General features: G+C 49.0%; 2 protein-coding genes across 8 annotated transcripts in view; both read left to right on the top strand.

Moving 5' to 3' along the window:
• Positions 1 to 17096, top strand: part of LOC135984057 (N-acetyltransferase 8-like) — a 436601-nt gene that overhangs the window by 96454 nt on the left and 323051 nt on the right. The window lies entirely within an intron of this gene.
• On the top strand, positions 1432 to 16131 carry LOC101944101 (N-acetyltransferase family 8 member 3-like). 7 transcript variants are annotated; one of them, XM_065598445.1, is made up of 5 exons: positions 1432 to 7817; positions 9287 to 9354; positions 9637 to 9712; positions 9839 to 9933; positions 15303 to 16131. In XM_065598445.1, the coding sequence occupies exons 4-5, from the start codon at positions 9866 to 9868 to the stop codon at positions 15994 to 15996; spliced, it is 762 nt and encodes a 253-aa protein (XP_065454517.1). In that variant the 5' UTR covers positions 1432 to 7817; positions 9287 to 9354; positions 9637 to 9712; positions 9839 to 9865; the 3' UTR covers positions 15997 to 16131. The 7 variants fall into 7 exon arrangements, with proteins under 7 accessions (XP_065454517.1, XP_065454519.1, XP_065454516.1 ...); XM_065598447.1 differs by lacking the exon at positions 9287 to 9354; XM_065598444.1 differs by lacking the exon at positions 9637 to 9712.

Below are 17096 nucleotides of genomic sequence, written 5' to 3'. Positions count from 1 at the left end.
AAAATGATGGATAGAGTTGTTTTGATCGAACCAACATGTACAAGGTGAGAGGCGGCACCTTACTACGTAGAGGGGTTGTACCTTGCTGCGTAGAGGGGTTGCACCTCAATACGTCAGGAGTGATGTGTAACTTGTTTGTATCTGTGTATAAGAATGTATCCCTGGGGTGGTGTCTTTGTCCGGCCACGGGGGCAGTGGAAAGTTCCGCCACTGAGCCGGGTCCTTGCCAAGAGGCACTTTCTCGTAGTATGCCCGGTAGACTAAGTAATCTACGGGGAACTGCCATTGTGTCCGAGATCGCAATAAACCTAGTCGAAGTGACTTTGCATCTTACTAGACTCTGTGGTCAGTGGGGGTTCTCTCGGGGTCTGCTGGGTCAGCTATCTGCGCAGAGCTGGGGCAGCACACAGAGGGAACACACGCACGCAGCCGAGTGATATCAACAGGAGAAAGCAGAGCACCACACCGGTAGCATCTGACAACACTGGTGACCCCGACCGCTGATCTGGTGAGTAAGCAAAACTGCCGTGGTAAGAATCGCAATCTAACATGGCAGCAAACCTTGAGCTAGGGAACCCCCTGATCCCCTCCCTTATAATCCCCACGGAGTTTGATAACTCTTGGACCCGCTGGATTGCCAGTAAGGGGGTCCATATGAATTTAAAAAAGAGAGTGGGGAAACATGGACTGGCTTATGTAGAGCGATGGTAGAAACCGAGGCTCTGAGAAACAGTAATAAGAGTAAAAAAGCAAGAATTTTGCAACTCATGTCTCTGGCAGTGAGACGGCTCAGACAGCATGCTGGAATGCTGGCCAAACAAGTAACAGAAAAAACAGGAGGAGTAGAAGAGGTAACCCGGGCAGTCGAGCACTGGGAAGCCCAAGCTCTGTTAGCAGAGCAACAGGCGGTCCAAACTCATGATATGCTCGAGCAAGTAAAGCAGGAAAATAAAAAATTGGAAACAGCTGTAGAAAACCTGCAGAAGCAAAAAGTGCCGTCCCCTGTTATAAATATTGGTGGTAAACAGCAGGCTTCAGGTAGCTCCCCTGTGCCTGAAGAATGGGGACAGAAGTGGAAAAAGGTGGTCCTAGTAAAATTAAAAGATGAAACGGGGTCCACTGCATTGCAACCACCACCTTATGATAAAAGCCAGGTTCCAGTTAAACTTAAACTGAGACCTAGACTGGTGCCTGTCAGAACGGGACAAGTAAGTGCACAGAAGGAAAGAAGAACAGGAGGACTTGTGGCACCTTAGAGACTAACAAATTTATTAGAGCATAAGCTTTCGTGGACTACAGCCCACTTCTTCGGATGTAGTCCACGAAAGCTTATGCTCTAATAAATTTGTTAGTCTCTAAGGTGCCACAAGTACTCCTGTTCTTCTTTTTGCGGATACAGACTAACACGGCTGCTACTCTGAAACTTTTCAGAAGGAAAGAGTATCACATAATACTTTCACAGAATTGGTAAATCAGATGAAAGAAAATATGGAACAGTTCACAGAGCACATTAGGAGACAGGAGCTGCGACTCGATCGCAGGGAAGTGAATAAAAAAAAATTTCAAAGTAAAAACCAAAAATAAGTGGGTTAACACCTAGAATTGATGCATTAACACATGGAGTTGCCCAAAACCAGTTAACTGCAGCAAAAAAGGGCACTTCTGCCATCCATTTGGCATGCACACAAAAGCAACAGACATTGGGGGAACAAATTCTGGTTTTACAAGAGCAGGTAACTACCCCCATTCTCCTGTCAAAGCCAGGATAAAAAACAGGGGCGCGGTTCCTAACTGTGCAGGTTCCCAACTGCTTTGACCCACGGAACCACACTCCGCGCTCATATCTGAAAATAGAATAGTCTTTCTCAAATATTTTTACATACCGGTTAAGGTTTGTCCTTTATATGCTTTCTTAGTTTGCTAAACTTGCTGCTGCTGCTGCCTGTACTTTCAAATAACTTGATAGAGTTAATCTCTCTTGGCTCAGGTCTCGCTACCTTCCTAGGTTGCTCTTCACCCCCCCGCCCTTTCCCCCGCCTCTCCTCAATTCTGCTCTCTCTCTTTGTTTTAAAAAGTTAAAAGTTATAGTTTTTACAGAAACCTCCAAAAAATACAGCAATTGAAAACAGAATAAAACAAGAAACAAAAAGAAAACAAGGTAAAAACTTTACTTTAAATAAATCCAGTAAATTAAGTATTTTAACCCTTCAGGAATGCAACAGCTGGAATTATTCCTAACTTTCTTGAAGATATGGTTGCCAAGCAACAGAAATGCACACTCTGCTTCTAATCCTAACCACTCACTAATATTTGAAACATGGGCATTTCTTATTTCCATATAGCAGAGTTTTAAAATAATGTAAAATATAAAGTAATGCAAAATTCCTCATTACCAAATTAATACAATATATTTGGCTAACATTAATATATTTTTAACAATTTATGTAACAAGTTTTAAATAAAGGAATAATTTGTTTATTCAGATATAACCCTCTTTATTTTTTATTTTTGTTTCCTTACTTTGTATAGTTATGAATAGAATTCTGGTGCCATTTGTTGTTAATTGTAAGTTTGTCCTGTATATCATGTGTGTTGTCTTGTGTTGTATGTTGTGTGGGTCACGTGACTATTTTTTATTATTTTTATTTTGTTGCAACAAAAGTCAATTTTATACCCTTTTAAAAAAATTATGTATACGTGGTACCACACTATTTTAAGATCATGGTTGGGGTATAATCATAGTATTATTAGCACCATTTTTTTGTGCAAGGTTCAAAAAGGTTTCAGTTACAAATATATGTACATATATTTCCATATATTTCTGCCTCAACAAATAATGCAATTGCAAACAAAAAATATTCTCTGATCAATCACAGTTTTGTTGTGATTTTTAAGATTTTTTTATTTGTTGTTCAAAGAAAAAATGTAAGGGCAAACCTTCAACATTAAGGTAAAGATAATATTAACAAAATGTTAATTTCTTTTTTGGGGTTTTTATAAACTTGTTTGCACTTTTAAATATAGTTATAAGAATGTCATAACCAAAATGGTTTAAAATAACAATTTATGCATAAAGCTAACCAAACAATTTCAACAGGTTTCCATGTTTTCAACGGGTTTCCACCTTTGGCTCCCAGACATAACAAAGCATCATGAAAATATACCCTCAAATACCCTCAAAGTACTGTGTTTAAAATTTATTTTGGTTTAATTTTATAGTTGGTTTAATTTTTATGCTTTTCTTTTGTTATGTTATGTTATGTTAATGGGAAGCAGTGGTTGTTAAAGTTGTGCTTCTAAACAGTTAACAAGAGTGAAATTGGTATCACAAGCAAATTAACTCTAAAAAGCTTAGTAAAAATTCTGTTAACTCCTTTGCTGAAACAAATTGTTCAGCAAGGGAAAGCAATACACCTTCTCATGGAAGATTGTGAGCATTTATTTTAGCCGTTAAGCATTACATTTCGTATAAAAATATTAGTAATGCACATCAAATGAAAAAGAATGTCTATACAACAAGCAAAAGTATAGCTTGTGTTATAAAAGGCTCGGTCCCTATTACATTGTTCTTATTACATTGTAAACAACCCAATTTAAACTGTGTATTAAGTTTGGGTTACTGAAAACAAAACAAACAAAAACCCTTTATTATGTTAACTAACTAGCTCTTTAAGTTGCATCCCACAGACCAAAGACACCAAAAAATATCACACCCTGAAGACACCAGATGATATCAGTATACAGTGAAGAAACCCCCAAGCATCAAGAACAGAAAAATGAAGTGCTTTATAAATAAGAGACTGGTCAAATACACCTCGATCTACCATATATGGACAATTAAGTTAACAATCAGCTAAAAACCACTAGCTGGACCAGAATAAGCCATCATTTAATTTCAACTTGGTTACTATGTAAAAACAACTGTATTATTGCTGTACTGTTGTCTTATTGCTGTATTGTATTATTGCTGTACTACACTTACAATGTGCATAACCTTGCTAAACTGTTTAACCAACACACAGGTAAAAATTAACAAACAAATGGCAGCAAACAACATGAAGGCAAGGAAAAAACAAAGTAGTAAACAAACAAAAAGTTACATAGTAACTACAAATTGGGTAAACACATTGCCTGTTAGTACCAGTCATAATTTGGGTCAGTGACACTGCATCCTAACTGAGGCACAAGTTATTCAAAACAATCTTGTTCAGTGTCTGGGTACCAATACTACATCCTGACACAGCACTATTTGATCAATTGGTTACTGTCCATTCAGTAGGTTATCTGGAAGACAGCATCCATAAGAAACAACTGGATCTATGTCAACTACTGGTGTATCGCAGAGCCACGCATCCAGTGGAACAGAGACGCTAGCCACTTCTATTTCCTGCCCAGTGAAGCTAACCAGAGGGTGACAACCAGCAGTAAGGGTAACCTATAACATGAATGGACAGTACTGGGTAGTAACTAATTACAATATAGTTATATATAAAGGCCTCAGTGGTAGTGTCACTACTCCAAATTTCTGTTTTACTTCTCATATACATAGCACTGTGGGACACACCATCACAATCCCTATCCCAGTATTTCAAAACACTCAGCCTACTACTACTGATGAGACAGGTGATAACTGGAATTGCCCTAATAGGAGTGTGTTTCTATCTGTGTCACCAGAGTAAAAGGGCCAGAGTTCAACACCGGACTGGAAAAACATGGTTATGCTTGGATATAAGGTGGTGTCATATGTACACATACATACTATACATATATGCCCATACACACTGCAAATATATATGTCATATCCATATAGTTCATATACATTAATTATTTGGGAGTGCCTCTAAGGCTCAATCATAATACTACATTCCTCAGTCATGGTCCCGGGCCTAACATTCCCAGGCCCACCATAAGGGACTAAAAAATAATTGGATAATAAAATCTGTCTACCAGTCATACGAGGGAATGTGCCGACTAAACAGACGGATGGGGCATGGGTGTATGGATGGTAAAAGAAGGTAACCACATAACAGTGTTTAGCCCCCTGGGTTATCCTCAGTCCATGCACTATGCTTTTCCAGGACGATGGGTAAACATCCTTCCCGTAAAAAGACAAAAAGTGGGGGAATGTAGTAAGAGGAGGCCCTGAGATATAAACCTTGGTATCAGAGGCCTGGTATGAGGCCTAAGGCCTGAACTAAAGTAATGGTCAAGACTTTGCTAACATAAAGCAAAGTTAAGCTGTGAGCCAGAGGCAGGCCCTGCTCACAGAAGCTGGCAAGGAAAGGGCTGATGCTGCATAAATATATATTCACCTAGCAAAGTTAAAGTATAAACATTGTACCAAGACAAACCATACGGGAACATTCCACAGATAACTTGGAACAGGCCGACCCATCCCAATGACAGGGGCAAAAGGGTAAAATGATGGATAGAGTTGTTTTGATCGAACCAACATGTACAAGGTGAGAGGCGGCACCTTACTACGTAGAGGGGTTGTACCTTGCTACGTAGAGGGGTTGCACTTTAATACGTCAGGAGTGATGTGTAACTTGTTTAAACCCGTGTATAAAAATGTATCCCTGGGGTGGTGTCTTTGTCCGGCCACGGGGGCAGTGGAAAGTCCCGCCACTGAGCCGGGTCCTTGCCAAGAGGCACTTTCTCGTAGTATGCCCGGTAGACTAAGTAATCTACGGGGAACTGCCATTGTGTCCGAGATCGCAATAAACCTAGTCGAAGTGACTTTGCATCTTACTAGACTCTGTGGTTATTGGGGGTTCTCGTCCGGTTTGCTGTGTCAGCTATCTGCGCAGAGCTGGGGCAGCACACAGAGGGAACACACGCACGCAGCCGAGTGATATCAACAGGAGAAAGCAGAAGCACCACACCGGTAGCATCTGACAACACTTAAGCCATCATTTAATTTCAACTTGGTTACTATGTGAAAACAACTGTATTATTGCTGTACTACTGTATTATTGCTGTACTGTTGTCTTATTGCTGTATTGAATTATTGCTGTACAACATTTACAATGTGCATAACCTTGCTAAACCATTTAACCAACATACAGGTAAAAATCAACAAACAAATGGCAGCAAACAACGTGAAGGCAAAGAAAAAACAAAGTAGTAAACAAACAAAAAGTTACATAGTAACTACAAATTGGGTGAACAAATTGCCTGTTAGTACCAGTCATAATTTGGGTCAGTGACACTGCATCCTAACTGAGGCACATGTTATTCAAAACAATCTTGTTCAGTGTCTGGGTACCAATACTACATCCTGACACAGCACTATTTGATCAATTGGTTACTGTCCATTCAGTAGGTTATCTGGAAGACAGCATCCATAAGAAACAACTGGATCTATGTCAACTACTGGTGTATCGCAGAGCCGTGCAACCAATAGAACAAAGGAGCTAGCCACTTCTATTTCCTGCCCCGTGAAGCTAACCGGAGGGTGACAACTAGCAGTAAGGGTAACCTATAACATGAATGGACAGTACTGGGTAGTAACTAATTACAATATATTTATATATAAAGGCCTCAGTAGTAGTGTCACTACTCCAAATTTCTGTTTTTCTTCTCATATACATAGCACTGTGGGACACACCATCACAATCCCTATCCAGTATTTCAAAACACTCAGCCTTCTACTACTGATGAGACAGGTGATAACTGGAATTGCCCTAATAGGAGTGTGTTTCTATCTGTGTTACCAGAGTAAAAAGACCAGAGTACAATACCAGACTGGAAAAACATGGTTATGCTTGAATATAAGGTGGTGTCATATGTACACATACATACTATACATATATGCCCATACACACTACAAATATATATGCCATATCCATATAATTCATATATATTAATAATTTGGGAGTGCCTCTAAGGCTCAATCATAATACTACATTCCTCAGTAGCCACATAACAGTGTTTAGCCCACTGGGTTATCCTCAGTCCATGCAATATGCTTTTCCGGGACAATGGGTAAACATCCTCCCCATAAAAAGACAAAAAGTGGGGGAATGTAGTAAGAGGAGGCCCTGAGCTATAAACCTTGGTATCAGAGGCCTGGTATGAGGTTTAAGGCCTGAACTAAAGTAATGGTCAAGACTTTGCTAACATAAAGCAAAGTTAAGCTGTGAGCCAGAGGCAGGCCCTGCTCACAGAAGCTGGCAAGGAAAGGGCTGATGCTGCAAAAAGAGACATACCTAAATAGTACTGAACACCAGATACCAGAACATTCGCATACTTGTACATTCCACACTCAAGGAACAAGCCGACCCATCCCAATGACAGGGGCAAAAGGGTAAAATGATGGATAGAGTTGTTTTGATCGAACCAACATGTACAAGGTGAGAGGCGGCACCTTACTACGTAGAGGGGTTGTACCTTGCTGCGTAGAGGGGTTGCACCTTAATACGTCAGGAGTGATGTGTAACTTGTTTGTACCTGTGTATAAGAATGTATCCCTGGGGTGGTGTCTTTGTCCGGCCACGGGGGCAGTGGAAAGTCCCGCCACTGAGCCGGGTCCTTGCCAAGAGGCACTTTCTCGTAGTATGCCCGGTAGACTAAGTAATCTACGGGGAACTGCAATTGTGTCCGAGATCGCAATAAACCTAGTCGAAGTGACTTTGTACCTTACTAGACTCTGTGGTCAGTGGGGATTCTCGTCGGGTTTGCTGTGTCAGCTATCTGCGCAGAGCTGGGGCAGCACACAGAGGGAACACACGCACGCAGCCGAGTGATATCAACAGGAGAAAGCAGAAGCACCACACCGGTAGCATCTGACAACAAAAGGGAGCACTCTGAAACTGGTGAGGAAATTATCTGTATTCAGTTTGATTAGACATAGATTTAGGGTTACCATATCTAACAAATAAAAAAAGAGGACCCTGCAGGGGCCCTGGCCCCGCCCATTTCCCCACCCCAGCCCCGCCCCAACTCTGCCCCTTCCCCACCCTAACTCCGACCCCTCCTCCCTCCCACTCCCAGCCAAGCGGAAAGGGCTGCCCAAGCGCTACCGGCTTCATGGTTTGCGGGGCAGCCCCCAGACCCTGTTCCCCCGGCCGGCGTTTCCCCAGCGCAGCTGAAGCCCAGGAGGGGAAGCACCCAGCCGGGGGCACAGGGTCTGGAGGCTGCCCGGCAAACCATGAAGCCGGTAGCGCTTTGGCTTTGGGCAGCCCCCTTGGCTCCGGACCCTGCGCCACCGGAGCCCGGGAGGGGAAGTGCCCGGCCGGCGGCTGGGGTCTGGAGCAAGGGGGCTGCCTGAAGCCCATAGTACTCGGGCAGATCGGCTCTTAAACAGAGCCGAAGAGTCAGGGGAGGAGCAGAGCCGCCGCGGGAACGGAAGTGCCCGGCCGGCATTTTCCCAGACATGTTCGGCTTTTTGGCAATTCCCCCCGGACGGGGGTTTGAGTGCTGAAAAGCCGGACATGTCCGGGAAAAAGAGGACGTATGGTAACCCTAATAGATTTGCGCATTTTATTTTAATTTGCTTGGTGACTTACTTTGTTCTGTCTGTTACTACTTTGAACCACTTAAATCCTACTGTCTGTATTTAATAAAATCACTTTTTATTTAGTAATTTACTCAGAGTATGTATTAATACCTGGGGGAGCAAACAACTGTGCATATCTCTCTATCAGTGTCATAGAGGGCGAACAATTTCTGGGTTTGCCCTGCATAAGCTTTATGCAGGGTAAAACGGATTTATCTGGGTTTAGACCCCATTGGGAGTTGGGCATCTGAGTGCTAAAGACAAGCACACTTCTGGGAGCTGTTTTCAGGTAAACTTGCAGCTTTGGGGCAAGTGATTCAGACCCTGGATCTGTGTTAGAGCCAGACAGGAGTGGCTGGCTCAGCAAGACAGGGTGCTGGAGTCCTGAGCTGGCAGGGAAAACAGAAGCAGAGGTAGTCTTTGCACATCTGGTGGCAGCTCCCAGGGGGGTTTCTGTGATACAACCTGTCACAGGCTCATCCAAACTTTTCTTATTCTCCTCTCCCTTCGCTTGATCTAATTTCAGATTTGCTTCTGAGACATTAGACAGACATTCAGAAACTTCATTCAGAGCCAAATAGCTCTCTTGCATAGACAACAATTTGGAGACGCCCTCCCCAGGCAAATCATTCCCCATAACAGACACAGGTTTAAGATCATTCCTTTCCTGTGATTGGCTACCTGGACTGAACAGAGCTTTAACATCTTCCCCAGTCAAAAGATCCTTAGGCAATAACTTCCTTACACCAGCTATATAACTTCATGCTTCGTACCATTCCATTCAAGGTGGATTCTGGCTAAAGACACGTGTACAGTAAACTCATAGGGGACATCAACATTCGCACTCTGATTTGGTAAGTGATCTTCCTATTTGACAAGATCTGCTTTAACTAGAGTGATGTTAGAAGCCATCATTTGCCCTAAACAGCTTTTACCATTGACTTTTACACGCTCTATGATTTTTTCATTAACACTCCCATACCGAGCACTGGCCCAATTTATGGGGTCACCTTCTACTGAACTCACAGTAACGGCATTTACATAAAAGGTGGCAGCGCTGGGGTACATTTCGTTACACCCAGACAATTGCTCAGCGTTATACAACATACCAACATTGTTATCAACTGGACTTTCAGGAGGATACACTTTCTGCTGTTCTTCCCTTGCTTTTTGGACGTGGAGCTGAAGTCAGACCGTGTCCTGTTGCATCTGGTGAGCTTTCTCCTCAGCAGCCAGCAGCTCCAGACGCCCCTTACGAGCTCTCTCTTCTCTCTCATCTGCCTCCCTCTTTCTTTGATCAGCTTCTCTTTCTAATTCAGCTATGTTTTGCTTTTCCAGCCATCGAAGATCTGCCAGCTTCTGTTCATGCTCAAGTTGCAGTTTATTTGCTGCCATTTGCATTCGAACTTTTTCTGCAGCTTCTGTAGCCTCAGGTAAGGGCTGTGCTCCTGCCTCCGGATCACTGGCCATTAACAGATCTCTCAGTTCTTCATTTGTAGCTTTCTTTCTAAAGCTTATCCCCTTTTCTGAACACAAACCTTCCAGGGCTTTTTTATCAAGACTTTCATATGCTCTTTGCTCACCCATTGCAGCAGCTCTTTAACCCACCAAACTCTCAGTCCCAACATTCAGATATGGATAGCGCGGGGTTCTGACCCAGAGCTTCATTGACCTGGTTCTGTGCATTCTGCTGATACGGCACTGTGACGGTGCTGCCCGTGGGACCCAGCTGAGGTCACTCAATCAGGGTGAACTGCAAACAGAACGGGGCAGAGAAACCCCAAACGCTGGTGGATCTTCCAATACTTAGATTTACCAAAGAGCACAAAACAGGTCCTGTATTACCTCACTGGTTACTCAGAAGTCCAACCAACGCAGTTCCCTTAAAGTGCCCAGCCTCAGGCCTCCGTCCAGACACACACGTCAGATATGATGATGATTCCTGAAAATCTGATCTCATCATAGAAAAGAAAAGGTTCTTCCAATCCCAAAGGATATAACTGGACACACCCAGGTCCAATTATAACTTAGATCTTACCCAAAATACACGCTAATAGCCAATTCTTATTAACTAAGGTAAAAATTATTAAAAAAGAAAAGAGAGAGAGTGCTGGTTCAAAGATCAATGTACAAACAGACTTGAATTCAATTCTTGAGGTTCAGATGCGTAGCAGAGATGAGCTTGTAGTTGCCAAAAGTCCTTTTAGAAATAGTCCAGAGGTTATAGTCCAATGTCCATATTCAGGGTGACTCCAGTCAGTGACGGGGGACCTCAATCCTTATGGCTGAAGCTTTCCCCCTCTTGAAACCCAAAGCAGATCTGAGATGCAGCAGGATCGTGTCCCAGGGTTTTTATACATTTCCAGCAGCCTTTTGGCCTGAGAAAAAAATAGGCTTAACTCTCCTTCTTCCAAACGTCCTGGCAATTAGCACAGGGTAATTTATCCATTCAACAGTTCAGATCCAGGTTACCACAACCTTCAAAGAGACATAGAGACAATAATACTGTTTCCCTCAAGTGCCTTCCTAAATGTTAATATTCCTTTTTTGATCTTTGAATCAAAGCTATAGCAATAGACAAGACTTGTTTACTTACATCTCAAGCCCTGAGCAAACACCTCCCCTTCTACCTCTAACAATACAGGCTGCATTTCAAAGCTCTATTCATTTACAGATCTTCTTAACAAGTCTCTAAACTCCGGCCATGGGTCAGGTCAGTTTAATTAACTCTTTCTGGCCCTGTCATCTTTCAATGACATATTATATTACACTTATAACATCAGCCCCCGTCTCCTGGAGACACCGCCCTGCTCCCAGTCTCAGCTCGGGGGTGGGGCAGGGCACGGACAGGGCTAAGGGGAGCACGAGGTAAAAACTTTGGGGACAGTTTCACTGGCTTTCAGCCCCCCACTATAAAATGTCCCTGCCCCACAGACAGCCCTGGCGCAGCCTGGAGCGTCTCCACAGTACCCGCAGCATCAGGGGTGTCTCTCCGGCGCAGAGCTGGTACCGGAGCTTCGCACGAACTGGCCTTCAGCGAGCTCACGTGGGATGCCAATAACCCGGGGGAGGTTCCATTGTTCTTTGCATTTGCTGGGCAAGAGGGACGGGGCGGGAAGGGCTCTGACTCCAGTTTGCTCACATCCCCCACCCCCACCCAGTTCCACCTGCAACCGACACTATTCGTGGTGTGTGTGACCCCCGCAGCGCCTGGGCGCCCCATTGTCCTGCACACACGCAGCCAGACAGGCTCTGCCCCCAGCAGCTCCCAGTCCACAGAGAAGCCCCAGGCAAAGGGCCGAGGGGAAACACGCCCAGGGAGGGGAAGGGACTGAGCCGACATCCCGCAGCAGGTCAGGGGCAGAGCTGGGGTAGCCCCGGTCTCCTGCATGCTAGCCCACTGCCCCAGCCACTAGCCCACACAGCCTGGCTTCTGGCTGTTAGCTGCTGCGTGAAGTGGCCGAGGCCTGACCCCCAGGGAATGTGCCTCGGCCGCTGGCGGGGGGGTCGTGCTGTGATCCCCTTACAGAGATGGGGACTCCCAGCCACAGAGCAGCTCGTTTGGTGCCATGCAAAGGCGACGAGACGCAGCTGTAATCTGCTTCCACGCCCAGGAACCAGCTTGAGCTTCCGCCAGCAAGGAGGGAAGCAGTTAGAGGGGGGGGCTCTGGAGTGCGTGGGGGGGGGGGGGGAGCAGCTTATTGCTGGAGTGCGGCTGTCGGGGGAAAGCTGAACTGTTGCAAAGACCCCGTCCTGTCCCCCCAGGCAGAGCTGCCTGCGTCAGGCTCTCTCTAAAGCCTGCTTTCCCTTTAAGCAGCCTGGGCCCTGCCAGCTGGCTGGATTCCCGGGGAGGGCGGCTACATCCCGGCTCTGGGCAGCTAGCACAGAGGTCGGCAACCTTTGGCACGCGGCTCACCAGGGTAAGCACCCTGGCGGGCCAGGCCGGTTTGTTTACCTGCCGCATCCACAGGTTCGCCACTCCAGGCCAATGGGGGCAGCGGGAAGCGGCACAGGCCGAGGGCCGTGCTGCCTGCCGCTTCCCACCACCCCCATTGGCCTGGGACGGCAAACCACGGCGAGTGGGAGCCGCGATCAGCCGAACCTGGGGACGTGGCCAGTAAACAAACCGGCCCGGTGCTTACCATGGTGAGCCGCGTGCCAAAAGTTGCCGACCGCTGACCAGCGGTTCCATCGCCGCTGCTCTGGAGCTCCTGGCTGGAAGTGGGGGGCTTTCACTCCGGCTGGGAGGCACCTGGCTGGGTCTGTGCACAGGTGAGTCCTGCAGCTGGGAGAGGGGGTTGGGGGCACTGCAGAGTGTCGCTGCAGCCTGGGGGTTTGCACGGCCACAGAACAATGGCTGGCCTGGGGGGCCCTGTGCCATGGTGCTAAGGGGCTGCTCGGGAGAGGAACAGGCTTTGCTCTTGGCTGCAGCTGGGAGTGTTTCTTTCTCAGGTGGGTAAGGGAGCGGAGGGGTTCTGGGGGGGGGCAGTCAGGGAGAAGGGGGTGGTTGGATGGGGCCAAGTTCTGGGGGGGTGGTCAGGGGATGGGGAACAGGGAGGGTTGGGAGTGGGAGTCCCACGGGGCCTGTCAGGGGAGGGGGGTGTGGATAGTGTTCAAGAGGGCAGTCAGGGGACAGCGAGCGGGGGGCGGGTTTGGATAAGGGGGTGGGATCCCAGGGGGCAGTTGGGGTGGGGCGGTCAGGAGATGAGGACCAGTGGGCAGTTGGATAGGGGGTGGGAGTCATGGGGGGGCTGTCAGGGGGCGGGGGTGTGGTTAGGGGTCAGGACAGTGAGGGGACAAGGAGCAGGGGGGGTTGGATGGTTGAGGGTTCTGAGGGGGGCAGTCAGGGAGCAGGAAGTGGGAGGGGGCGGATAGGGGGTGGGGGCCAGGCTGTTTGGGGAGGCACAGCCTTCCCTACCCGGCCCTCCGTACAGTTGCGCAACCCTGATGTGGCCCTTGGGTCAAAAAGTTTGCCCATCCCTGTGCTAAGGTGCTGCTCGGGAGAGCACCAGGTAGGGTGACCAGACAGCAAGTGTGAAAAATTTGGGACAAGGTTGGGGGGTAATAGGAGCCTATATAAGAAAAAGACCCAAAAATTGGGACTGTCCCTATAAAATCAGGACATCTGGGCACCCTAGGAACAGGCTTTGCTCCTGGCTGCAGCTGGCAGCGTTTCCTCCTCGGCTGCAAAAGCAGGGACTGAAACCGCTTCCAAGGCCCTGAGCTGGCCAGCCCGCAGTGCCCATGCAGGGGCCGTGGAGGTGGGGGCTGTTCCTGGGGACTGGCTGGCCAAGCCGCGGCTACACTGAGCTTTGGAGTCCAGGGTGTTCTGAGAGCAGGGGAGAGAACCCAGGCGTCCTGCCCAGCCAGGCAGCAGAACAGGTGTGAGCGGGCGAGCAGTGACTGCTGCGCTCCCTCTCCAGAGCTTCCCGCGGTGCCTGGGTGTGTAAGGGCCAGGCCGAACCGAGGGGATCCGGCGCACGTCAGGCCCTCCCCTGTGCCGGGCATGGAGCATTTCCCCGAGGGCAGCCGTCACTCACCATGCCCCAGAGCAGGCGAGCTTCTGAGCAGCACGAGGGGCCTGTGGTTAGAGCCTGCGGCTGGGAGTCAGGCCGTCCGGGGTCTCCCCAGGGAAGTGTTAGTGTGCAAGGCCAGGTGTGCAAAGGGAGGCACTGAGCAGCCTGCCCCCATCACCAGCAGTGCCAGGCTCCCGGGTCAGGGCCCAACTCAACACCCGGCAGCTGCCTGGGATGGCTGCTGGCCTCCTGCGGGGGCTGGGTTAGGCTCACGTACGCCCACGACAAGGCCGGGGCGAATTTCCCGAATGTTTTTCTGTTCGTTGTGATCACTGGCTTGGGGAGACAAATCAAACTGCCCCATGAATGCTCCGGGGGGCCTGGCGACGTGGCCGTGCAGGGGGATTATGCCCGTTCGTGCCTTAAAACAATCCCCGAGCTGTGTGCCTGCACCGGGGCTCCCACCCCTTCGTTCCTCTCTATCCAGCTGACACCTGCCCCCTCAGGGGTCTCCCAACCCCTCCTGCTGCCCAGGGTTCCCCTCCCATCCCAGGGCTGGGCCCCCTGCCCTGCTCCTTGCTGGAGAAGGCGAAAGAGCAGAGGAGGAATAGGGAACCCAGGAAGTGCCCCATGGAGTCGAGGAGCTTCCTGTGAGCTTGGTCCCAGCCGATGGATTATTGTCGTTAGTCCCCAGCAGTGTGGGGCAAAGGCCCCGGATACAGAGCGGCTGTCTTCTCCCGCTGGGTAGATACCGCGCTGGGCAAGGGGAGGAGGGTGACGGGACCACTGCAGTGCAAGCTGCTCTGGGTGTGGATCTGGGGGAGCGGGAGAGGCTGATCCACAAACACCTGCCGTCCCCTTCCAGACGGGATCACAGCCCGTTAGTCTGGGGAGCTGCTGAGAGCGTGGGGCATGGAACCTCCACGGCCAGCCTGTCGCCAGCTAGCGCTGGCATTTAAAGGGGCAGTGTCCACCTAGTGAAGCCCCCTGTCCTGCCCCCCCAGCCCCTCTACCCTGAGCCCCTGCGAGAGAAAGTCTCCCCCCGTCCCCGACCCGTTCCTGGTGCTCCTCTCGCAGGGCAGGGCTGATGGGTGGGTGCTGAGGTAGCTGGGAGTGGGGGTGATGAGATGGCAGGGCGGTTGGTGGAGGCGTGGAAGGTGTTTGCCAGGAGTCAGTGAGGGTGGGGGGAGCCCAGTGCAGCAAGAAGCCAGGGGCACTGTGGGAAGTGGCCGGTGGATCAGCAATGTCCCAACCCGCTCCCCTGGTTTAATCTCTGTCTGCCCTAGTGTGCCTGGGCTGCGCGGCCCCATGGCCCCGTACTGCTTCCGGCAGTACGAGGACGGTGACTACGAGGCCGTGCGCACCATGTTCGGACGTGGGATTATGGAGCACACTCCTGCTGCGTTCATCTACATGCTGAAGTGTCCCCAGGCCCAGCTGCACTTCCTGGGCCTGTTCCTGGCGGTGCTCGCAGCCTCCGAGTCCCTCCTGATCTCCCTCCTGGCTCTCCTGCTCGGTCTCACTGGGGCCTGGTTTTACATCCGGTCTCTCTGGAACGATTACGCCCAGCAGTTTCTTCACAACAACCTACTGGACATCCGGAGAACCTACCTGGAGGCAGCAGACTCTTGTCTCTGGGTGGCAGAGGCTGAGGGGGCGGTGGTGGGCATGGTGGGGGCCGTCCTACCCGAGGACCCGTCAGAAAGGGGGTGCGCCCTGGAACTGAAGCGTATGTCTGTGGGGAGGGAGCACCGGGGCCGGGGCATCGCCAAGGCGCTCTGCAGGACGGTCATCCGCTTCGCCCAGGAACGCGGGTACAGTGCGGTCGTGCTGAACACCTCCATGGTTCAGTACTCAGCCCAGCAGCTGTACGAGAACATGGGCTTCCGGAGGGTCTTGGAGAGGTCCCCATCGCTCCTCGCCAGCTTCCTGCAGTTCTCCGTCTTCTATTACCGATACGAGATTCCAGGGTCTCGCTGAAGGCTCAGGGGGGGCGATTCTTCGCCTGCCTGCTCAGCCGCTGGGAGCTTTGCCTGGCTTGTTAATTAACTCCCAGCAAGTTGCTACTTTTTTACCTTTTGGGTTAAAAAATAAACTGAGCTTGGAGGAAAAGTCTCACATGCGTGACACTGTTCTTGTGCTGGCTTGGGATTATTGTTACCCCAAGGGCTCCTCCTTCCCCACAGCCACCTGGGTCCCCTGGATCTGAACTTCACCCCTGGAGCTGAGCCGGCCGGGATCAGACTCACCCCCATTTGCTCAGTGGTTCCTAGTTGACCCCTGACCCCTAAAGAACCAGGCAACCCTGGCAAGGAAACCTGAGTTTTAAGGTCAAATTCTTCAGAGACGACAGAAACAGCATTTGCACACAGGACAATAGAGCTGGGCTCTGTGTGGCTTGCCTCTGAGTTTATAACACCAGGGTTAGCATTTGCTGTGGCATTTGGGGTTGCTGGCTTTGGGCTGCCCTTCAGTGTCGGGCAGTCTGGTCTCATGTGGCCCAGCATACCAGTGATAGCATGTAACCTGTTCCGTCCTGGGATGTGAGTTCCTACCCTCCGGGCCCCCTTGAACTCCTTTAGAAGAGTCAGGTTTACTTTTAAATCCTTCCCTCCTCTTGAACTGGGGAGAATGGTGATTAGTTTTCCCCGGGGTTTTACACCCTTCTCGAGCCCTGTTTTGGATATGGGCATCCGCAATCTCTGCTGCCCGTAGGACTGACTCAGGGTCCCTGTCACACACAGCTGCTCTCACATTGTCAGGCACAATGTCTAAGAACTGTTCCAAAGTTATTAAATCCAGCAGTTTTTCAAAACTCCCATGCGCCTTGGCTCCCACAACCCACCTTTTAACAAAACCCATCAGCTTATGAGCACATTCTACAAAAGTACAATCCTTAGACATTTTAAACTCTCTAAACTTAACTCTGGAGTAACCTTGAACCGCCTTAACACAGAATCCTTAAACCGCCCATAATCCAAGGCTTCTTGTTCCCCCAATTCATTAAATACCTCCCTGGCTTTTCCAGTCAGTCTGGTCAGCAGGACAGGCATTCGCTGACCCTCGGGGATCTGGTACAG

The sequence above is a fragment of the Chrysemys picta genome, chromosome 5 (genome assembly GCF_011386835.1).
Source record: "Chrysemys picta bellii isolate R12L10 chromosome 5, ASM1138683v2, whole genome shotgun sequence".
In the NCBI taxonomy this organism is placed as follows: domain Eukaryota; kingdom Metazoa; phylum Chordata; order Testudines; family Emydidae; genus Chrysemys; species Chrysemys picta.
This window is presented reverse-complemented; position numbering and strand designations above follow the sequence as displayed.

Bases quoted from the DNA above. Each gene is read 5' to 3' on its own strand.
- LOC101944101 (XM_065598446.1), top strand. From the start codon at position 9,866: ATGCTCAAGTTGCAGTTTATTTGCTGCCATTTGCATTCGAACTTTTTC. The intron at 9,934-15,302 runs GTAAGGGCTGTG...TGTCTGCCCTAG, and splicing joins TGCAGCTTCTGTAGCCTCAG to TGTGCCTGGGCTGCGCGGCC.